This window comes from Oncorhynchus clarkii, chromosome 3 (assembly GCF_045791955.1).
Source record: "Oncorhynchus clarkii lewisi isolate Uvic-CL-2024 chromosome 3, UVic_Ocla_1.0, whole genome shotgun sequence".
In the NCBI taxonomy this organism is placed as follows: Eukaryota; Metazoa; Chordata; class Actinopteri; order Salmoniformes; family Salmonidae; genus Oncorhynchus; species Oncorhynchus clarkii.
The window spans coordinates 42,704,935-42,730,467 of NC_092149.1; the positions used below are offsets into that span (position 1 = coordinate 42,704,935).

The 25,533-nt window shown below is 41.9% G+C and overlaps 1 protein-coding gene across 4 annotated transcripts in view; it reads right to left on the reverse strand.

The window, feature by feature from the left end:
• The window catches only part of LOC139395675 (dachshund homolog 1-like), a 263,172-nt gene that overhangs the window by 24,967 nt on the left and 212,672 nt on the right, over positions 1–25,533 (reverse strand). For all 4 annotated transcript variants that reach the window (XM_071143028.1, XM_071143019.1, XM_071143011.1 and 1 more), the window contains one exon: positions 4,369–4,514. In XM_071143028.1, the coding sequence (XP_070999129.1) occupies positions 4,369–4,514 (146 nt within the window). The remainder of the gene's footprint in view (positions 1–4,368; positions 4,515–25,533) is intronic.

The window sequence follows — 25,533 nt, forward strand, 5'->3', positions numbered from 1 at the left end:
TTATTGGAGAGAGTCTTTCAAAAGCAAACCATAAGTGTCACGAGTGACGATTGCTCACCTCCAACGCTTGGAAGAGCACATTGGAACCTACTTCCCAATCCGTTTGACCTTGATCCTGGTTCAGTTGACAAGCCGGTCAGTGAAATCGAACAGCCGATCGAGCTATCATGTGACTGAATGATGCAGACAATATCTTCACTGGTTTTGGTTCCTGACTCAAAGGGAATACATCGCCATCTCCCTCTGAGCATAAATGCCGCATTCAAAACAATTGGGAACTCAGAACTGGGAACACGGAAATCTCAGACTTCAGTGCTTACAAGACAACTGCGAACTATGAAAAAAAGGAGCTCTGACTGGGATTCTTATGTTTATTTTTTTCATCCAACTCAGAAGCATTGGAATACCGTGGGAAGCATTGAAGTCAACATGGGCCAGCATCCCTGTGCTTTTGACACCTTGTAGACCATGCCTCGAATAATTAAGGCTGTTCTGAGGGCAAAAGGGGGCAATATTAGGAATGTATATTTGGAAAGCACTCAATATTAGGAATGCAATTCCTAGTTTTTTACACACAGTGTATAGTTTTCTTCTAAAGTGTGTTAGATACTACTGCACTGTTGGAGCTAGAAACACAAGCATTTCGCTACACCTGCAATAACATCTGCTAAATATATGTATGTGACCAATACAATTTGATTTGAAGGAGTGACAGATTTATCTGACACCTCTTGATCATAGTGGTGAAATACAGGTGTACAGGGGAGAATGGGGGAGGATCATGTTGAGGCCTTTTCTATCATCTTCCAATCTATACTCCTTTTGCCTCTTTGGCCCTCCTATAAGGATTTATCCAACCTCTGACACTAAACTGAAGAAGATTATGATAGGAAAGATACACAGTAAAATATCAATACAGCTAGGCTCCCAAGACAGACAGGTTCCCTCACACATGAACAATGTTCCAGCATACATGTCTAATGTCCAGTTGGTAGTTGGAAATGGACTCACAGGAAATCCGCCCAGAGCCTTATCCTTTTGTGCCCTGGTTTAACGTTCCCACCGGATACAAAATTGGTAGCTAGCTAGATAGAGAGCTCTGAGGATATTTTCAATGAGTGTATTTTGCACGTGAGCAGTTTGCATGCACCATGATTGCTAAAGTTAGCATTCCACCACTGACTGGCTATGGCTATAATTAGTCTAGCTATCTGCGTATGCATGTCAGCGCCTCTGACATGTTTCCGAGGTGATTCTTTTTCAAGAGCACTATTCCTGCCCACATTTTAAGCCCCACCTACTCAAACTCGTGATTTGTTGGGAGAGATGAAGAGAAAACTCCCCATCTTTCTCAGACCTATTGCTGTTGCTCTAGGTCTGGGTTTTCCGAGACTAATTATCTCTGAATGATCACCACTGATAAACAAGCATCTTTACTCCTACTGTACAAGGACAACTCATTATTATAGTCTCCATTCTGTGCAGCGTCCGTTTTTTACAATAATTACTCTCCAAATGCAGTGGGCTATAGCTTACTAATTGTTGGTTCCCGTGACCCCAATTTAGACTAAGTTGCTTTATCTCAATTTTCTGCTCAGTTTCATTTTGTTGATTTGTATATTACTATTAAACGCCAAGATCGTTATCAGAGATGACTTACTCGAGTATTGGAGCTGTGTGTGTGTGTGTCTGTGTGTGTGGTTTTCTAATTAACGCGTAGATCAAAGGGATAACCTTGGAGGACACTGTGCTCTGATGTCCACGTATTGGAGTATTGGAGCAGCGAGCAGGGCAGTGCTGTATCCACATCATTACACTCTGATATAGAACGCCAAGGCATTTATCTCTCTGACTGCTAGTGCTGAGCGATTCAACGAAATGTCGGTTTTTAAACCACTAATTGACCGACGTTGTTTTTTTCCGTGAGCTCGATGCGCAGTTTCTCTAGAGATCAGATCTGTGCGACATAGTAGAAAGTTGTAGTTTCCAAAATGCCAATATTCTACATACAGTACCAGTCAAAAGTTTGGACACACCAACTCATTCAAGGGTTTTTCTTTATTTTTACTATTTTCTACGTAGCAGAATAATAGTGAAGACATGAAAACTATGAAAAAACACATATGGAATAATGTAGTGACAAATTTTTTTTTAAACAAATCAAAATATATTTTGAAGTAGCCACCCGTTGCCTTGATGACAGCTTTGCACACTCTTGGCATTCTCTCGAACAGCTTTACCTGGAATGCTTTTCAAACAGTTTTGAAGGGGTTCCCACATATGCTGGGCACTTGTTGGCTGCTTTTCTTTCACTCTGCGGTCCAACTCATCCCAAACCATATCAATTGGGTTGAGGTCGGGTGATTGTGGAGGCCAGGTCATCTTATGCAGCACTCCATCACTCTTCTTATTGGTCAAATAGCCCTTACACAGCCTGGAGGTGTGTTGGGTCATTGTCCTGTTGAAAAACAAATTATAGTCCCACTAAGCGCAAACCAAATGTGATGACGTATCGCTGTAGAATGCTGCGGTAGCCATGCTGCTTAACTGTGCCTTGAAAAAAATCACAGACAGCGTCACCAGCAAAGCACCCCCACACCATCACATCTCCTCCTCCATGCTTCACGGTGGGAACCACACATCATCCGTTCACCTACTCTGATTCTCACAAACCAAAAATCGCACATTTGACCTCATCAGACCAAATGACAGATATCCACCGGTCTAATGTCCATTACTCGTGTTTATTGGCCCAAGCAAGTCCATTCTTCTTATTGGTGTCCTTTAGTAGTGGTTTCTTAGCAGAAATTTGACCATGAAGGCCTGATTCACGCAGTCTCTTCTGAACAGTTGATGTTGAGATGTGTCTGTTACTTGAACTTACGTGAAGCATTTATTTGGCTGCAATTTCTGAGGCTGGTAACTCTAATGAACTTACCCTATGCAGCAGAGGTAACTCTGGGTCTTTCTTTCCTGTGGCAGTTCTTATGAGAGCGAGTTTCATCGTAGCGCTTGATGGTTTTTGCGACTGCACTTGAAGAAACGTTCAAAGTTCTGGACATTTTCCACATTGACTGACTGTCATTTCTTAAAGAAATTATGGACTGTCTTTTCTCTTTGCTTATTTGAGCTGTTCTTGCCATAATATGGACTTGATCTTTTACCAAATAGGGCTATCTTCTGTATAACACCCCTGCCTTGTCACAACACAACTGATTGGCTCAAACGCATTAAGAAGGAAAGAAATTCCACAAATGAACTTTTAACAAGGCACACCTGCTAATTGAAATGCATTCCAGTTGACTACCTCATGAAGCTGGTTGTGCCCTTGTAATTCCATATGTTTTATTTTATAGTTTTGATATCTTCACTATTTTTCTACAATGTAGAAAATAGTATGAAATAAAGAAAACACTTGAATGAGTAGGTTTGTCCAGCCTTTTGACTGGTACTGTAGTTTAGCGCAGAAAACCTGATAATTAACTACAATGACCATAATCCATAACACGCCAGCCTACTTGTCCGGTCTGTGTGGAATAGCCACGGACACAGAGAGTAAAGAACACGCGATCGAGAGGGATAGAAAGCAGTTGCTTCGCGAAGTAGCTTTACCTTAAAATACATGATCTAAGTGATTGATAGTTTGTAGTCAGCAGTCATAAAAATATGCCTTATTTATTTTTGAACTACTTAAATAGGGATTTTGTCAGATAGCTGCAGCTCTATAGAGATGAGATGATGACTTGGAATTAAATAATGAAGTCATCATAATAAATATAAGAATGGAATCCGAAATAGAAAAAAAAGTATTTTTATTATTTTTTAAATAATTGAACTGAAACAGAACCATCCTCAAAAAGCACTATTGGCTCACCACTATTGACTGCAGGGTCCCTATTCATAAAGTGTCACAGAGCATGGCTATACTAACTGATGTTTTCTTTACTCTATTGCGTATTAGCTAGGATATTTTCTATTGATTCTCTGTAGACTATTGCTGAGGCCTACCTGTATAGTATAGCTAAGGCCTGCCTGTAGAGTATTGGTAAGTTGAACCTGCATAGTATTGCTAAGACCTACCTCTATTGAGCATTTGTAAGACATACTTGTATTGTGAGGAGTATATTACTAAGGTGAATGTGAGGCCACTGTACCTGTGTGTTGTTAGTGAGAACAGTCTATATTGGTCTGACCTACATGCACTGTATATACCCTGTCAATGAATAAGGCCTATAGCATACCTGTATGTTAGTGAGAAGAGTCTCTCTTAGTCAGACCAACTCTACCTGTATGTTAGTGAGAGTCTCTAATGGTCAGACCTAAGTGTATGTTAGTGAGGAGCACCTCCATTGGTCAGGCCCACTGTACCTGTATGTTAGTGAGAAGAGTCTCTATTGATGACAGGCCGTCTGGGAACAGGAATGGCGAAGGGAAGCCAGGTGGTAGACCCTGTCCAGTCAATGACAGCCTCTCGTAGCTGTCTCTCGCAGTCGGGGTGCACATTGGATTGTCGTCTAGAATTAGACCCAAAACAAGAATACAGAACAAGTCAGGACAAGTAGCCTGCTGTGTATTTAAACAGAAGATTGACTCTTATTCGTTCACAACAGTGTTTATATAGGTAGTAAACTCTAAGATTCAGGCAATCAGAGCTCTCAGGTCCACTCTGATAGACAATCCAGTCCAGGCGTGAATCTCAAAAGTATTTCTTTAAATATGCGCCTCCTTCTTAAATCGCAGGAGAAGATCCAAGGTTGACTGCCCTACACTGTCTCTCTCAGGCTCTAAGCCAACATCCATCCAGGACATAAATTCAGCTTTTCCCAGTGAATGGATGTAATCATGTGCATCCCAAATAAGAAGAAGCACGGCTACAGAGCTCAATTACCTCAGGTGGTTCAGCTTCCTTTGTGTACGCACGCACGGGTGCCTGTCACACCTATAGGATGGCATCATGTACACATTATCGAGAGAGAAAGTAATATATATATCAATAGAGAGAGAGAGAGAGATAGAGAGAGAGAGAGAGAGAGAGAGAGAGAGACCAGCCATGTTTCTGACATTATCTCTATACTCTGTCAGGAAGAGGTGCCACATTATGTTTATGTCTGGAAAGCCTTTAGTCAACCACTAACAATACAAACACACCACACAAAAAACACACACGCGTACATGCACACACACACACACCTCAAAATTATATATTATGTGCCATCAATTCCTTGTTAACTCAATTTTTATCAAATCCACTTTGATTCTTTTAACACTGCACTCTGGCTGTGTTCTGTGCAGGTTCTCTCTCTTCCCTCTCATCCACTATTCATACATGTTTATGTGTCAGAGTGATCCTGCACAAACACAGGCAAGCTCTCTCTCTCTCCTCCTCCTCTCTCTTTCCCTCCTCACAGTCTCTCCTATCTCTCTCGCCCTTTTCTCTCTCCCTCCTCAGTCTCTCTCTCCTGTCGCTCTCTCTCTCTCTCTCTCTCCTCCTCCTCCTCTCTCTTTCCCTCCTCACAGTCTCTCCTATCTCTCTCGCGCTTTCTCTCTCCATCCTCAGTCTCTCTCCCTCCACCCTCCCTCTCCCTCCTCAGTCTCTCTCCTCTCTCTTTCTCCCTCTCTCCATCTCTTTCTCTCTCTCCATCCTCACAGTCTCTCTCCCTCCACACTCCCTCTCCCTCCTCACAGTCCCTCTCCCTCCTCACAGTCGCTCTCCTCTCTCTCGCTCTCCCTCCTCCCTCTCTCCCTCCACATAGAGAAAGAGATAGAGACTTTCTCCTCCTAACAATATTCAGCCAAGTGGTAGGAACAGCTGGTCGGCCATTAATTAGTTTAAAGTATTTATTTCACCCATCCTCAGAGCAGATAGAGCCAAAACATTGGAGATTATTTTGAACATCTGCAAATGCCCTGGAAATATGGACTCACTGGCAGGCAGTGGATCCACAGTTTTTTTTTTTTTTGGAGACGGAAAAAGTGAAGTATGCAATGTTGGTCCGTGGGGGATGTCAACAACATTTCTCTTCTTTTTTTTACTCCTCTCTTTTTGTATCTTTTCATTCCTGTTGATTAATTTGAATGCATGGATGTAGACTTTGGGATGACAACTGACTGAAGCAGACTTGAGGAGAGAGTTCCCGAGTTTAAAATAGTTTTTATGACTAAATACACCATTAAATAACCATTTTACTGCATATTGCAGATTTACTAAGTTAAAATGTCTGGGAAAAATAAAGTGAAGGGGGAACCAGGAAGTTTAGCAAACAACTCCCTCTCAGCCAATGATGGCGGCAACGACTACCACCAGCGAAGACAACTTGACCATCTCCTCCCTGGTGGCCGAATTGGAGAAGAACCGTGCTGCCCTCTTAGCTGAGATGGAAACCTCGCTAACAATGTCCCTCTCGCCCATACAATCATCGCTGGACGTGATTCGTCTGACAGTGGAATCATATGGCCTTCGTCTGACTGACATAAAGAAGGCTCTTTCTGACCACAGTGACAGGCTGACACCCTCGAAGCCACGGTGGTTGTGCGCCATCATAAAAGACAAAATGGACGACCTCGAAAATCGCTCTCAATAACTTGTGAGTGGTAGGACTCTGAGGACTGTGAGGGAGCTGAGGGCTGTGAGGGAGCGCTTTGCAAGAGATTTCATATCAAAGTTCATTTTGGAAATATTGGGCGATGATACGTTCGTAACTCCGCCAGAGCTGGTCAGAGTGCACCACTCATTGAGAGATGGCAAAGCAAAGGGTGGCAAAGGGTGAGTGACCACATCCAATGCTAATGATATTCCTTCACTACCAGGAGAAGGAACAGGTGCTGGAGTTAGCAAGGAACTTTTCTATCAGGGGAATAAAATGTTCCTATTCCAGGACCTGAGCACTCAACTCACCAAGAAACGTGCCACTTTCAATGAAATGAAAGTTGTAACAGGGGGGCATCAAGTTTACACTCCGCCTTTCTACACTCCGCCATCTGGCAGAGCTGCATTTTTACTACCAGGACATGAAGCGCAAGTTCAACACAGCAGCAGAGGCTGAGTCCTTTTACAACCAGCATCGGTTCAGCTGAGTTATATGTGAACTATCCCACTATGCGCACCCCGAAGTGAAATATCAGACAATATGTGCAGTACACTGGATCATTTTGTACAAACCCTTATTACTTTTTTTTTACCCCCTTTTTCTCCCCAATATCATGATATCCAATTGCGATCTTGTCTCATCTCGGCAACTCCGAAACAGACTCGGGAGAGGAGAAGGTGGAGTCATGCGTCCTCCGAAACATGACCCGCCTAACCAGGCTCCTTAACACCCGCCCGCTTGACCTGGAAGCTGCACCAATGTGTCGGGGGACACACAGTTCAACTGGCAACCGGGGTTAGCTCGCAGGCACCCGGCCCGCCTCAAGGAGTTGCTAAGGTCGCGATGAGCCAAATAAAGCCCCACTGGCCAAACCCTCCCCTAACCCGGGTGATGCTGGTCCAATTGTGCACCGCTCTATGGGACCCCTGGTCACGGCCGGATCGAACCCGGGTCTGTAGTGACGTCTCAAGCACTGCGATGCAGTGCCTTAGACCGCTGTGCCACTCGTGATGCCTTCCTACTGACTTTTTAAATAGACAACTGGCTGGACACATGAAACTCTAGTTATGTTGTGGTTAAACAGGTGACACTTGTTTACTTATTTTCTACGGTAGTATAACTGTGTTCCTCACGCATATAGAGTTGGAATTTTAACGTCACGTGAGCCTTACAGTGGGATCATATCGACTCATTAAAGACCATATCGGCAATGTACATAACTTTTCATTCCTGTTTCATTTGGCACCAACTTGATGGATTGCCAAGGACTGAGAAAAGATGTCATCTCTTTTCTCATCATTTCTGTCTGATCATTCCACTCACTCAAGAAAGGATCGCTTGCGTGAATTCACAGCTAAAGTTAAGTGTAGCCAACATTTATGTTACAACCATTAATATGTTTACTTATACTATGGGAACATTTTCCTTTACCTGTTTTGGTGTCGCTTGGTTGGCTAATGTATGTAACTATCCTAACCGTTTAACCATTCACCTTTGAGTTCTACTGCGTCTTCAGTTTTTTCTTTTGGGGGAAGTGTAAATAACCTGTGACTCTATTCTCTGCACTGACACATGAGCTAAATAGTATGGCCCAAACACAAACATAAGCAGGTCGCTTTCCCGCATGGTGTTCTGATTTGATTTTCATTCACAGCCACTGGCAGGCCAATGCCCAGGAACCTATCCCCGCCTCTTCTTCGTTGAAGAGTCTGAAAGCAGATATTATATTTTTTCAACACATGTACATAATACTTACCAGCATAGACTTTCTAGGGCATGGCTTGTGCACATTTTTAAAAATCTAAATTTAACATTAGTGTAACGGCTTTCCTCTTCCTCTTCTAAGGAGGAGTAGCAAGGATCGGACCAATACGCAGCGTGGTAAGTGTCCATGATACTTTAATAATAACTGAACACGACTCGATACAAAAATAACAAAGTGAATGGAAACGAAAACCGAAACAGTCCTGAATGGTGACACAAACAACAAAACAGGAAACAATCACCCACACCACACAGATGGGAAAAGGCTACCTAAGTATGATTCTCAATCAGAGACAACTAACGACACCTGCCTCTGATTGAGAACCATACCAGGCCAAACACAAAACACAACATAGAAAAACGAACATAGACAACCCACCCCAACTCACGCCCTGACCAACCTAAAACAAAGACATAACAAAAAAACTAAGGCCAGAACGTGACAATTAGAATGAGAGGTGCAGCAATACTTGTAAGGAAAAAGATACAGTTCACATCAACATAGGTCCCCTATTATACCAATGGCCGCTACGTAATAGTGACTGGCACAGTTTGGCGAATCTCAGTTGTTCTTGTAAGTGTGTACTCCTCAAAATGGGATTAAATCAAAGTCATGAAGAAACTCTTCTCCTCACTCTCCAATCTAAACACACAGTATTTTATATTTGGGGGTGACATAAACTGTGTCCCCAGGGTCAGATGGCTACCCAAATAATTTTTAAAGAATTTTTCTGAACAACTAACCCCTCTGCTATTAGATATTTTTGAAGACTCACTCCAGCAAGGTACACTACCTCAGACTCTTACTCAGGCTTCCATCTCTTTAACATTGAAGAAAAACAAAGATCCAACCAACTGCTTTTCATTTCAACCGATCTCTCTCCTTAACATGGATGTAAAAAGTCTGGCAAAGATGCTTGTTTGTAGATTAGATATGGTCCTACACACTGTGATATCAGAGGACCAAACTGGGTTTATAAGGACCGTTATACCTTCTGAAAGACTTCTTAGGATCATTCACTCTCCAGCTTCTCCAAACAAATCTGAAGTGGTAGATTCTCTTGATGCGAGAATGCCTTTGATAGAGTAGAATGGTAATTTTTGTTCTTTACAATTAAAATGGCTTTGGGGATACATTTACATCCTGGATATGGCTACTCCACACCTCTCCCCATTTCACCCCTCCTCTTTGCTCTTGCTATTGAACCTTTGTCAATTGCATTAAAGAACAGTCTGCTTTTTTCAGGTATTAGGAGAGGGGATTAGGACCACCAGTGTCACTTTACGCCGATGATTTCCTCCTCTTTGTTTCGGACCCTATACTTTGTATCTTATCTATTTTAAAAGATTTTGGAACTTTAAACTGAATTTAGGGAAAAGTTAATGTTTTTTTTTTTTTTGAATTTTACCCCTTTTTCTCCCCAATTTCGTGGTATCCAATTGTTGTAGTAGCTACTATCCTGTCTCATCGCTACAACTCCCGCACGGACTCGGGAGAGACGAAGGTTGAAAGTCATGCGTCCTCCGATACACAACCCAACCAGCCGCACTGCTTCTTAACACAGCGCGCATCCAACCCGGAAGCCAGCCGCACCAATGTGTCGGAGGATACACCGTGCACCTGGCAACCTTGGTTAGCGTGCACTGCGCCCGGCCCGCCACAGGAGTCGCTGGTGCGCGATGAGACAAGGACATTCCTACCGACCAAGCCCTCACTAACCCGGTCACGGAACAGAGCCTGGGCGCTGCAGTACAGCGCCCTTAACCACTGTGCCACCCGGGAGGCCGAAAAGTTAATGCTTAACTATTAATCAATTGGCTATGGGTATAACACAATCTCTGCTGCCCTTCGACTTATCTAAAGCAGGGTTTATGTTCCAGGGAATATAATACCACCTGATCCCTTCATTCACTGTTAGAGCAGGACTTCTCTACTCTTACAGCAAAACTGAAATATTAACCAACTTATTTATATTTTTTGGTTGTTTTTTTGTGTACTTTTTACCCCTTTTTCTCCCTAATTGGTAGTTACAGGTCTTGTCACATCGATGCAAATCCCATGCGGACTTGGGAAAGGTCGAGAGCCAAATCCTCCAAATCACGACTCAGCCAAGCCGCACTCCTTCTTGACACACTGCTCGCTTAACCCGGGAGCCATCCTCACCAATGTGTCGAAACACCATACAACCGAAGCCAGTGGGCATGCACCCGGCAGCCACAAGTAGTCACTAGAGAGCGCATTGGGACAAGGACATCCCAGCCGGCCAAACCCTACCCTAACTTGGACAACACTGGGTCAATTGTGCACCACCTCATGGGGATCTCGGTCACGACCGGCTGCAACACAGCCCAGTATCGAACCCGGATCTGTAGTGCCGCCTCTAGCCTTAGACCGTTGTGCCACATGGGAGGCCCACACCTGCCAAACTTGACTCAGGGTTAATATCCTGGAATAGGAAAGGTCTGACATTTTTGAAAGATTTGAACGTTAATGGTAACTTTGCCAGTTTTAATGAGCTATATACCACTTTCAACCTGCAGCAATTGTATTTATTTAGACATTTTTAAGTCACTTTGTTCAATCCCACTCTTCTACATTACCAAGACTTCTGCTGGCTTATGGTATTGACTGTTTTGCCTGATGTGGCCAAAGGGACACGTATAATTTCTTAATGACTTTTCTTATTGCCAGGAAATAGTCCAGCTTTGCGCAAAATTAAGACTGTTTGGGAAGCAGAACTCGGGGTTTCATTTTCTAATCAGCGGTGGACAAAAGCACTGGAGAAAGTAAATTCTTCCTCCTCCTGTGCAAGGCCTGATTTAATGTAATGTCCACCATAGGATACATTTTACCAAGACCAAACTAGCCAAGATTATCCCAGAAGTGGTAGACTCTCGCGATAGATGCTCGCAATCATCATCTAACTTGACCCATATGTTAGGGTCATGACCCATGTTGGCGGAATCCTGGAAATTGTTCTTTGGTACAATCTCTGAGGTATTGGAGATGACTATAGTTCCATCTCCTCAGATCTCTATACTTGGGATTGCTGAGGAAGTTGTGAATCTCACATATAAACAGACTGGTGTCATCTCCTTTGGCTCCTTGATTGCTCGTAGTAAAATACTCCTGCTTTGGAAAGCCCACTCACTCCCATCAGCCATGTCTTGGATACGGGATGTGATGCTTAGAAAAAAAATATATATTTATTAGCGGTGTCTGTAGAGAATGTTTTTACACATTTGCAACCAGGATATCATTGATCTTCTGTTCTCCTTCCTCTCCTATTATGGAATCCTTTTAATTTTTATTCCACATATGCACGTGTTATTATCCTACTGGTATTGTATTTCAACTGCTAAGTACGTGTAATATGGAGTCTGCAAACTGTAAAATATTTGTAATAAGGTGTTTCTAAAAGTCATGCACAATTTAGGAACATTGTATTACTATTTATATTATTTTATATTATATTATTATTTTATTATTATTATAATAATATTTTATTTTACTATTTTGATTTATATTATCTGTTACTCTGTCATTTTAAGGGTGAGGGTGAGTTGGAGGCATTGGGATGGGAGGGGGGGGGGGGGGCAGGGAGGTTTGGGGGATCAATAGGGAATGTTCTGAAAGTGTAATATATCATTTCTTCAATAAAATATTGATAAAAAAAATAATGGATGGATGAATTGAAATTTGTTTTGTAAATTAACTTCATAAAACAATTATGAATCGCCTACTTTTAAGAAGTCACTTCTGTGGTAATTTGTTGTTGTTTGTGTTTTTACTGGTTTACTGTGGAATAAGTGAGCATATGAAAAAATGATATCCTATATAACAAGACCTACACCAAATGTTTTTTTTTCTTCTTTTTACTTCTTTACTGAACCGTTATACTGAAATGTTACAAAAAACTACAATATCATTTAAAATACTTGGCAGAGCACATCATTGGAATAGCAACCAATGCCTTAAAGCGGCACCAACAATAACATAACCACCGAACTCCAATGACCTGTGATGTTGTTCATATACATGTACAACATCTACCATTTGCATTTATTACATTACACGTTAACATAGCCTCCCCCTCTGCCAAACGCAGCAAATATCCCGTCCAATAAAATCAACATAACTGCAGCCGAAGCTAGTAGACCTCAGGGAGAGAAGGCCTGTTGTTGTAGCTTTGTAATTGATTTGTACTGTGGGCACTTTGTCCCTTATTTAGTGTTGGCATTCATCATAAATCATTGCTTTAACAAACTCCGGCTTTGCACTCAGCAGGCCTACCCTCCTGCAATACGAAGGCAGATCACAGAGAATATTTGATCGCTTTGTTGCAGAGGAAACAACCTGTCACACAGCAAGGGAAAAGGTAACAGCTTTGTGTTTTGTTCGAAATAGACTCACAACTACAGAGCTGAACAGCGACGCTTGTCAGAGTAAATTTCATTTTCACCAAGATAGGTGTGTAGGCAAATACAGGAAGGTGGAAGAAAATGAACGGCTGATTCAGTTTATATTCAGTCATCTTTTTCTTGTTTTGCTTGAGCTGTCTTTTACTGGTAGCAAATACACTGATAATTCAATCAATATAAAGTAATCACTATTTGTTCACTATATTTATCAGAACTCCAGATCTTTTTTTTCTTAGTCAGGCTTTCACCAGACCTTTTCCTCCCTTCTCCTCATTTTCTCCCATCCCCATACCTCTCCCCTTCTCTCCTCTACTCTGGCTCTCCTAGCCTGCTGGCATGTGTTTGCATGTTTATTCCTCACCATCACTCCGGCATCATTGACTTCAACTCAATTACGGCGAGAGACGCTGGAGTGATGGAGCCGATTGGAATGGAGTGCCGAATTTCCAGGTGATACTTCTCCGCTAGTGAGCGCTGCCAGCAGCAGCTGTGACAGTCTCTTGTGCTGTATGTAGGCTACTCTACATAGGGCCTCTGCTGTGAAATACTTATGGAACAAACCCCCCTCTCTCAGGTCAACCATGTCACAAATAACATTGTTTCAGCTGGATAATAACATTTTGGGACAAAGTAAATACAATGCATTCCGAATAAAATGCCATCATTTAAACCCCCCCCCCCCCTCTTCTCCTTGCATCCAGCCCTCAATAGTAGCAGTGGGAGTGCTTGACAGTGGGATAGCAATGATGAATCACCTATCCAGTTTATTTTCTTACTCCTCCATGTGTTGTGGTGCCTCTAAAACAGGGGGCCAAGGAATTGACTTGGCAAACTACAGATGCAAAAAAAATATATAACTTTGAGGAATCTGGGCTTATCTCCAATTTACATGTTATTAGATTTGTGTTGTGCGAGGAGTGGCACTCTGACCAAGCGATGTCAAGGAGGGAGAAAAATATATGCCGTATGTTTACCAGAGATTTAAAAAAATCCACTTGAAAACCTTTGAAATGTTTGATGGTCGCGGGGAAGGGAAAGCTAGAGGGGAGTGCAACAGACATGCGTTGGCAATCTGTGGTAAATCTAGAGGAAACTTTGGGAAATGTAGTCACAATCTTTGGATAAATAATAGCTATAATTGACCTTGGGAGTTTGAAAATGTGCCATATGCTTTCTGGTTCCTGTGTTTGAATCCGGAGCTCCCTCGGGAGCTTTCGGCTGAATCCTCACACGGAGGGAGGGAGGGAGGGAGGAGGAGGGGGGGAGGGAGAGAGAGAGAGAGAGAGAGAGAGAGAGAGAGAGAGAGAGAGAGAGAGAGTAGATAAAATGATAGATTTGGGGAAGGTAGACAGATACGAGTATGAAAGAGGAGAGAGGGCGAGAGAAAGAGAGATAAAATATAGAGAAAGAGACACTGAGCGAAAGAGAGAGAGAGCAAATCAAGGGAGAGAGAAACAGTCTCTCTCTGCAGCCTGTGCATTTGGCTGGGGCCAGAGCAGTCAGTGTGATATATTGACAGGTTAAGCCTGTGTCCTTGCAAACGGTGTGTTCCTCCCAGCAGGATAATGGAGCGCTAAAACCTGGAGGTTGTCAGCGGCACATACACAAAGCAGGGCGGTGTGCTTTCAGCCAGGCACAATTACATTTTATTTGACCTGCCAGCAGTGGCTGAGGAGGGAGGAAGTTGTCCTCCTTCAAATGGAGTGGCTGTGACCTCTTTGCCCGCTAATAGAAGACAACGCTACTGCAGACTGTAGCGGTAGTGATTAGATTGTTTTTTTCCTTCACCTTGTCAAAGAAAACCTAGCTCCGAAACAAATGTACATGAACCTTGCTTCAATCGATAAAGTGGATTTCATCTTTAGATATGTTATGTTTTTGTAGAATATCGAAGGAAATAAAGATTCATTAGAATATGCACAAACATAGTCTTTCACCATGTAGTCTTTCACCACTCCAAACACATGTGCACACAAACACAAATGAAGCCATGCAAGGACCAAGCATGCACACATGCAGATACAAAGTCAAACGTACACACACATTTAAAGGCCCAGAGCAGTCAATAATGTGATTTCCCTGTGTTTTATATATATTTCCACACTATGAGGTTGGAATAATACTGTCAAATTGTGAAAATTATGATAATGACCTCTTAGTCTAAGAGCTGTTTGGAAATCCGTTTTTAAATGTCAGCCTGTTGTGGTGGGATGGAGTTTTGGCCTGCCTGGTAACAGTTAATAGACCAATAAGAAAGAGAGTTCTAAATTGCTAGTTTTTAATTTTCCCCACCCTACTCAGAACACTTCCAGAGAGAAATTGCTCTTTGCTAAGAAACTATTTTGGATTACTTTTGACAATTTCAATTGAAAACAATCGCAGTAAGGTACTTAATTGTTACCCAGAAATGATTTGATATTAGAATACAAACGGCTGCATTGGACCTTTGAACTAATTTCCTTTTCAAGACAGAGAAGAGGAGTAGGAGGAGGCAGAGGATGAGGAAAACGAGAGTGTGCACCATCCCTGCTGGGGGACAAAGTCAAGAGCCCCAGATGCTTTGGCACAGGTTACACAGGTAACATTTGGCTACCACCCTCTTATCACAGCGGGAAAATCAAGCTCTGTGTTCTCCCTTCTTTCTCTCTCCTCCCCCTCCTTTCTACCTCTATCCCTAATGTTCCTTTAACTTAGAGATGAAATCGCTTGCTGCACAAACCCATGTATGTGGAGAGAGCGAGAGAGATAGAAAGAGCACGAGAGAGAGATAATCCGTGTGGCCAGTGGGCCTTGTTTCCTAAATGCTCTCCTCCAAACATTACTCTCCACAGGCATTTAATTCTCTCTCTCTCTCCCTCTCTCTCTCCCCCCATTTCCATGATCAGGAGTCCAATAGGGCGGCGCACAATTGGCCCAGCATCGTCCAGGTTGGGGTAGGCCGTCATTGTAAATAAGAATTTGTTCTTAACTGACTTGACTAGTTAAATAAAGGTTAAATAAATAAAACAAATAAATAAATCCCCATTCGCTCTCTCTCGATATCGCTTTACCTATCTTTATCCCCTTCTCCCTCTCCCCCCTCTTTTGATTTGACTTAATAGATTGAAACGTATTCTCAAGGCCACGGGTAGAGTCACACAGATGGAAAGTCTGCATGGAGGAAATATTCATAAATCCTTAAGCGTCTGAGGGGCTGTCAGGGGAGACAAGGGAGCAGCATTCATTCTGCTCAGAACAGATATGATACACTGATCCTGAGATCTCTCTTCAGAAACACACACATCCACCGCCTAACCGGAATTAATAATGACCTATATGATATTGTCTATATGCATGTTAATATAATGACATACAGTACCAGTCAAAAGTTTGGACACACCTACCCATTCAAGGGTTTTTCCTTTATTTCTACTATTTTTTACATTGTAGAATAATAGTGAAGACATCAAAACTATGAAATAACACAAGTAACCAAGTAAGTGTTAAACAAATCAAAATATATTTTACATTTGAAATTCTTCAAAGTAGCCACCCTTTGCCTTGATGAAATATTTGCACACTCTTGGCACAACCAGCTTCATTAGGTGCGCCATGTTAAAATTAACAGGTGCGCCTTGTTAAAAGTTCAGTTGTGGAATTTCTTTCCTTCTTAATGTGTTTGAGCTGATCAGTTGTGTTGTGACAAGGCAGGGGTGTTATACAGAAGATAGCCCTATTTGGTAAAAGACCAAGTCCATATTATGGCAAGAACAGCTCAAATAAGCAAAGAGAAACGACAGTCCATCATTACTATAAGAAACGAAGGTCAGTCAATGTGGAACATTTCCAGAACTTTGAACGTTTCTTCAAGTGCAGTCGCAAACCATCAAGCGCTATGATGAAACTGGCTCTCATGAGGACCACCACAGAAAAGGAAGACCCAGAGTTACCTCTGCTGCAGATGACAAGTTCATTAGAGTTAGCAGCCTCAGATTGCAGCCCAAATAAGTAACAGACACATCTCAACATCAGCTGTTCAGAGGAGACTGCGTGAATCAGGTCTTCATGGTCGAATTGCTGCAAAGAAATCACTAGTAAAGGACACCAAAAATAATAGACTTGCTTGGGCCAAGAAACACGAGCAATGTCCTTTGGTCTGATGAGTCCAAATTGTAGATTTTTGGTTCCAACTGCCGTGTCTTTGTGTGACGCAGAGTAGGTGAAAGGATGATCTCCGCATGTGTGGTTCCCACTGTGAAGCATGGAGGAGGAGGTGTGATGGTGCTTTGCTGGTGACACTGTATGTGATTTATTTAGAATTGAAGGCACACTTTAACCAGCATGGCTACCACAGCATTCTGCAGCAATATGAAATTCCATCTGGCTTGCGCTTAGGGGGACTATCATTTGTTTACCAACAGGACAATGGCCCAACACACCTCCAGGCTGTGTAAGGTCCCCAAGAACACAGTGGCCTCCATCATTCTTAAATGGAATGATGCCAGGCCAAACTGAGCAATCGGGGGATAGGGGCCTTGGTCAGGGAGGTGACCAAGAACCCGACATTCTGTCAGAGCTCCAGAGCTCCTTTGTGGTGGTGGGTGAACCTTCCAGAAGGACAACCATCTCTACAGCACTCCACTAATCAGGCCATCATGGTAGAGTGGCCAGATGAAAGTCACTCCACAGTAAAAGGCACATGAAAGCCAGCTTGGAGTTTGCCAAAAGACACCTAAAGACTCAGACCTTGAGAAACAAGATTCTCTGGTCTGATGAAACCAAGATTTAACTTTCTGGCCTGAATGCCAAGCGTCACGTCTGAAGGAAACCTGGCACCATCCCTACAGTGAAGCATGGTGGTGGAAGCATCATGCTGTGGGTATGTTTTTTCAGCGGCAGGGACTGAGAGACTAGTCAGGATCGAGGAAAAGATGAACGAAGCAAAGTACAGGGGGATCCTTGATGAAAACTTGCTCCAGAGCAGTCAGGACCTCAGACTGGGGCGAAGGTTCAGTGACCTTAAGCACACAGATTGGCCATGTAGTGCATCTTTCCAATTCCGTGCACTTTATTGTCATATTATTTCATAGTTACATAGACAAATGTAATTCATATTTAACTATGGTTTTCCTTGTGTGTCAATCGGCCGGAAGTTGGAAGACAAACAAATTTGAAATGGTTCTGGGTAAAGTGGGCAAGGCTACATAAGGTGAAAAGCACCATTTCTTCTGGCAGTATAAAAACACTAAGTATTCAAACATTTGCCTCCAATAAATTTAGATGACAGTTTGAGCTATGTAAGACACTACCTACTAAAGTCAGCGCCTTGCCCTAAATGTCCTGATATATCCTGTTCACAGACCTGTTCTGGCGGCAGTCGTACTTTACCTACAGTATGACTGATGGAATGCAGCATAGGCACTATCACTTAGATAATTCAACAGCTGATCAAACATGAGATGATGTCAGGGGAAGCTGAAATACAGTACAGAACACCAAATCCTGAAGAACATAAAAGCGGAACGAAACAAAAGTTAGTTTTTTTCCTAAGTGTATTTGAGTGGTTATGAGTAGTAGTGCAGTGGTATGTTGCCTAATACCAAATGGTATGAAGTAAGGTGGTTTCAATAGGACTCAAATGCTCTAACTAGTGTTTAATAAAAGGTACGGTTGTTTTTATATGCCTCATACTACTTTTCTTTGTTTCTTGAGGTTGGTACAGAAATGCAACTGTAACAGTATAACTTTAGTCCGTCCCTCTCCTCGCCCCAACCTGGGCTCAAACCAGGGACCCTCTGCACACATCAACAGTCACCCTCAAAGCATCATTACCCATCGCTCCACAAAAGCCACAGCCCTTGCAGAGCAAGGGGAACCACAACTTCAAGGTCTCAAAGCGTGTGAGGTCACCGATTGAAATGCTATTAGCGCGCACCACCGCTAACTAGCTAGCCATTTCACATCCGTTACACAACCTCGACAATTTCGACCTAAACACTTTACAGACATGGATGGGTTTTCAATTCACATAGAGTATCATTACAGCTCAGCTATCTCCCCTGTAAGTGACTTCTCTTCATCTCCCTATTTTCCTTACTTTAGCCCAATCCACTGAGTTGCTCTGCATTAGTCTTCTTTTTATAACCTAGTGACCTTGGTGTTGTGCGGGGGGAGGGGGGGGGGGGGGGGGGGGGGGGGCTTCAAAGATGCTCACTACCTATCTACCTATCATTAGCCATCACAAGCCCCGGAATGTGACTTGGCAGACAATAATGCTTTGTGATCAAATAACTTGTCAGTGCATATGCCCAAGCAAAATCATTATTTGATAGAGGATCAATCAAATTTCCCCCGGCCCCCTGTGTGAGGGAAGAAAGACAGGGAGTGCTGATTGTGCAGAGAGGGGACTATCGCTTCAGGTCAGGGGGTGTGGGGTAGATGGGAGTGGGGAGGGCAGTTCATTTGGATATTTGTTCCACCCCCCCTACCTTTCTCATGAATGTTCCATTACGTGACACCCTCTTCCATCCGCTAATCACATTTCATAGAAGAAAAAGAGGAGCAGGGTGATGCTTTTAAGGAACGTTAAAAAAAAGAGGCAGAGAGTTTCTTTTTAATCTTTAAAATGCCTCAAAAGTGACAGAATACGCTCTGGCTGCCAAGATGCGCGCCAACGTGAGGCTCAGATGGGGAGATAAATATGCTGTGGTCAGCTCCTAGTGTATCTAGGAGAGCGGCGGAGGCAAATTTAATAATGCATTATCATTCACTGGCCAAGGTGAAATCTGCCTGTCCATCAGGAACACACAGTAGCAGGCCTCTGTTTCATGTTACCTTTTGCTGGGGGAATGAACAAGTGCCTTATTGAGGTGTGAGAGGGATGCACTGTAAGGCACAAGGAGTAAGGCATTGTTGCTTTAATATGCTTGCTATTCTACTCCAGACTGTCAGAAAAGATAGAGAAAAAAGCACTTTGAGACAACTGCCGATGTAAAAAATGGCTTTATATATACATTGGATTGAATATGAGTAATTGAATATCAAAGCACTCATCGTTTTGGATTAGGCTGAAGCACATTAGCCATACAGTGGTTAGAGTTATTTTCAGAATGATAAAAAAAGTATAACCAGGCACTTGGTCCCCCCTCACACTTTACATATCAGAGCATCTGCTATTATGCATATTACAATATAGCCAGCCCATATTGTACCTGCGTGCCCTTGGACAGAAGCAGAAAACAATTAGTAGGATTATGTCCAATTCTGGAAATTTGCGATTCAAAATAACAACACATACCGCTTCTACAGCTGTTACAGTCAGATAAGGTTGACCCTGAATATAAATTACTGTATTTTTCCTCACCTTTTCTAAATAGCCATTATGTGAGGTTGTTTGTCTCATTTCATGTTTACATGTAAATAGTAATTAGACGATGCTACATTACCAACATGCCAAGCACCACATACTCAGCCAAGGTAAACACCAGCATTTGTGTCCCAAATGGCACCATAATCCCTTTATAGTACACTACTTTTGATCAGGACCCATAGGACTATTCTCTAAAGTAGTGCATTATAGAGAAAAGGGTGCCATTTGGAATACATTCTAGCTTTCAGCAGCCTTAGTAGTTGTTAGCGACTTCACTAACAGTTCATCATGTTTACAGACTAGCCACGAAACAAATGCTATTTGTGTGCTTTTCCTTGGTAAAGCCTATAAAACATGGAAACAGCCTCTTGGAGGCAGGAGTTATTCAGAACAGTGCCTCTTATCACACTGCAGTCTGGTAGCTAGCTGACTTGAGGACATTGCGAGTCAAACCTTCACATTTTCACTCTACGGATATTACAGTGTTATACATGGCTTTTATAACCTTTCACTGGGAAACTAAATCATTCATAATAAAGAGAGAGACAGAGAGAATAGGGGGTGGAGGGACACTTCTTGACGACTAATTCTCTCTCTTTCTTCTCCCTCTCTTTTCTACTGGTGTTTTTGAAAGGCGTATTCCAGTCACCTTGACTTTGCCGTGCGGCCGTCTCTTACAGAGTCTGTTGCTTATCCCGCCTGACCCTGGCCTGTCAATTAGATGTTTAAAAATTAATCTCTTTAACTGGAAATACCACGCCACGGCTTTCTTCCGTCTGCAAATTAAGTGTTATTAATTCGAGCAGCGGCGGCGGCAAAGCCCAATAAGCCCAATATGTTATCAAAACAGATTTCCACACGTTTAACACGTCCCGCCCTTAAGTCCTTTTATAACTGTGAAACCAGGACCCGCTAATGGATTTGTATTCATTTTCCGAGCCCCCTTTTAGGCTTGTAGCAATTGCAGAGAGAGTCGGAGCTCTTCTCTCTCTAACCCTCTAACTCTCTAAGCTGGGCCTTTTAAGAGTTTACTAAACATTTGGCTTCCCTATTTCCGCTTAGTTCTTTTGTCTTCCTTTGAGATCGACTCAGTATATTCAGTCTGGATTAGCGCCAGCTAATGTCGTTAGTCGGCAGAACACAACACAGAAGAGAACAGCATTGGATACTCCCTGGAGTATTGCAATGCCATGCAATGACACCAATATGTCTGCCCGACTGTCTTACTGGACACAAACACTATACTGTAGCTCTGATTTAGCACAGCAAACTACTTGGCTAATGCTTGTTTCAAAGATGCCAATTATGTGTGATTTAGGTTATGTTTAAATGTTAAATTACAGTAATTGGTGTGTGTGTGTGTTTGTGTGTGTATGTGTGTGTATGTGCGTATGTGAGTGTGCATGCAAGCATGCATGTATGTATTCCTGTTTGTGTTTTAGTTTTATGAACTTCTCTGCCTGGATCTGAATGAAGATTCAACAAAGTTGTGTTACAGTAAATTAGGGTTAAAGGGGTAATGAGAGGCGAGATATAATGCTGCATTAAAACTATCAATTTCAGTGACAAGTAGGCTACAGTTTCTTTTATTACTTTTTGGTACCATGTAGAAAATGTGTGGAAAATATGATTGTTTCTACAAAATTATACTTATTCCCCCATTTTATCAAATGAAATCAGGATGCACTTTACATGTCTCTGTGTGATCAGATACACCAGGATGATCCATTTATCCAAGGTGGGACATTATCAGTCCATCTCACAGTGTGTCAACAAGGATACATAACATTTACACAGGAAGTGAGAATATATCCCATTACAGTCAAACCTTTCCCTTTTTAGAATATGGTTAACAGAATCATTTTACAGATTGGTTGCTTTCCAAGTCTCCTTGTGTCATACGAGACCTGTCAGTCATTCTAGCCGCTAGAGTTGTGTGACGTCATGACAAGACTATATTTCCAGACCCGGGTGGAAATTGTATTTGTTCTCTTTCAGATGCGTCAAGGGTTAGATTGGTGTTTGGCGTGACAGATGGGCAGGTTTACTACTTTTGAGAGTATTCCATTGGTTCCATTGCACCACATTTCCAGATCCAACAAAACATAACCACTGTAAGTGAATAGAAACATCTAGTGCATTTTCACACAACATTTTTACTGGTGAAATTAAATGTCTGGTGCCCTAGATTTCGTTGTTCTATGTTTGGCTAATCAATATATCTGTTTGTGCTTTTCATCTCCCATATGGTTTCTACAGCAACACCGGAGTGTTGCGCATATTGCTTGTGTTTAAAAAGGCTTCTCCCCCAGTAAATCAAATCATGTTCAATGTTTGATATCTAAAATGAGTATACAACCAAAGGCTTCCGTGTCTTTTATTCTGCCTTGTTTGTCAACTACCTGCTGTTTCACGAGACGCGGGCTTGTCGAAAGTGATCACCACAGACTTCCCTTTGTGAAGCGATTCAATTAGCTTGATGTGAGAAACATAGCTGGCCTTTGTACTTTTGCCGTTTCAATTTTATTATGGAACATCATCATATCATCAAGTCCTATTTGCAACCGATCGTTACTTGCCAACAATAATTGTGTTAAAAAAGTTGAAAAGACACCCGAAAGCTATACCATCTGGTTGTGAGCTAGAATGAGGATGGACTAGACTTGAAGTAATAAAGAGATTTCAACTACAACAAATGGTCTTTGTCCTTTGTCATCAAAGAGGATGTGGAAAAGAGGGGAGAGATAGTTTCTGTCAGTGCAGTATCTGTGTAGTTTGACTGTCTTCGATAGCAGACACTTACTGATGAGAGATCTTCACGGCGACAAATGATCGGTTGCATTACCGCGTCAGTAACGGTGTACTTTGTCTTCGATAGCTGATACGAGCAGATATTATTAACCCTCATATATGGAGGCAGAGGCAGGACACGGCATCCTACAGCCCCCTCCTCTGTTCTCTCTGTGTGAGTATAATGCACAAGATTAATTAAATTCTCGACCAAGACCATAAAGATCAAACAAGTGGAGAAATATCGTTAAACCATTGGAATGTTATCTCATTTGTCTAAACAAACTGATCCGATGAACAATCCTAATTAAAAAGCTTGCCATAAACAAAGTAGCAAATCGCAGACCCCCTCCTCTCCATCCTTTCCTCCCTCCCTCCAATTCCCTCGCTCTTTAACAATGGAACACATTTATATTACTCATCTAATGCATCATGTATCATATCATTACAGTTCAATATATCTATCATTCATTTTATTTCCTTCACTTAAAGCTTTTATTGGGATTACTTTGGTTATTAGTTGGGTTCTAATGTATTGGTTACCAGCGCTGGGTCTGCCGACCGACTACAATCTCTCTTATCTCACCGCATAAAGCTGTGTGTGTTATTCAAATTGCCTCATTTATTATGATAGCTTCCTCATGTAAATTGTGCTGACTGCTCGCCCTTGCACACTCCTCATTAGACTAATGAAAACCTTCAAACGAAAAAGCTAAACAACCTGCCAAATAAAGGTCCGGGGTTATTATGAAAATTACAACTGTGGGAGCCGCGAGAAGCTCTCTTCATTAATTCATGCTCAGCAAATTGGTAACTAATTTAGTTGCACTCCTCTGCATTAATGGGTTATTTTATAAAAATGTTTTTCTGCAGAACCGAGACCTCTGGTACAACCGCGCTGGAGAGCCCGGAATCCTAATCAACACTGGTGACATATTAGGAATTTACAATCTCAATAATAATGTGGTCGTGTTTGTTTGTGTGTGTGTTACATAAATGGATTGTCTGGTTTTCACCCCCCCCCCCCTTCTCTCTCTCTCTATCACATATCATAGGACATCACAGGTCTGAATTGTCAACAAAACTGTAATGTGTGTATGGTAGAACAGCATGGTGTTAATAGGCTGAGGTTTAGGTGTTATGTCTCTGTTTATGCAAAGACTGGTTGAGGTGAGCACTGAGCAGAGTAGTACAGAGAATGCAGATGGGGGTAGAAGAAGATCATGCTTGTTTATATTCAATGGTTATTACACTATGTCCCCCGATGGTTGCAGCTCTGCACACTGTAACACACACATGTAGACACACACATGCACTCAATCACGCATGCACGTACACACACACACACACACACACACACACACACACAGTTGTGGAGTTTGACCTATGAATTCAGAGCATGATCACACTAATTATTACTATTTACTACTTCATATTGTGAGTGGAAGGACGAGAGCTGATCTCCACTTTGGGCTAATTGTTAGCCGCTAACCAAAAGGGAACACACAGCCCAATGATTTCCACTGTGGTTTTGTTATCATTATCCACCTCCACCCCACCCCACCCAACACCACACAAACCCAACCCCAGCACAACTCTAAACCATCATAGAAAATATATTATTTGCATCATTTTATGTTTAACTCACAGCATTATACATTTGTATCTGCTCCTTGTTTGAGTAAAATTGTTTTATAAATGTTTCTAAATCTTGCTCAATAGAGGGGAATGGTAGTGGAATTCATCTACAGTATAGAGACATATCTAAGCATTTAGTAGACTACTTATCATAAATAAAGGTACATTTTCACCTAGTATTTACTAAGATTACTTACCTATCTGGTATTTGCTACAAGTAAACCATAAGTGAACAAGTAGTAATCCTTTTTTTAAAATCAGTTAAAATAATTTACAATTTTATTGACATATCTAAACATAAACGTTTTTCAATATTCAATACATGGTTGCATTGAGGTTGTCATAACCAAACTAAACGACGTATGGAACATACATACACGTATGGAATGTAAATACGATACATTGCAAGGTATAGCAAAAGCTCAGGTTGCCCTGCCCGGCGGTGATATAATCTTCGGCACAATCATTCGCAAGGAGATTCCTGCAAAAATATTATTTGAAGAAAGTATTCACACCCCTTGACTTTTTCCACATGTTGTTGTGTTACACCCTGAATTAAAAAATATGATTAAATTCAGATTTTGTTTGTCACTGGCCTACAGACAATATCACATAATGTCAAAGTGGAATTATGTTTTTCAACAAATTATTAAAAATTAAAAGCTGAAATGTTTTTGCCCGAGAGGAAAGAAACAGCTCAGGGATTTCACAATGAAGCCAATGGAGACTTTAAAACAGTTACAGCGTTTAATGGCTGTGATAGGGGAAAACCGAAGATGCATCAACAACATTGTAGTTACTCCGCAATACTAACCTAATTGACAGAGGTAATACTTGCAAAGAATGTGACCAAGCTATTAACTTTTTGTCCTGAATAGAAAGTGTTATGTTTGGGGCAAATACAATACAACACATTACTGAGTACCATTCTCCATATTTATAGTGGTGGCTGTATCATGTTATGGGTATGCTTGTAATAATTAA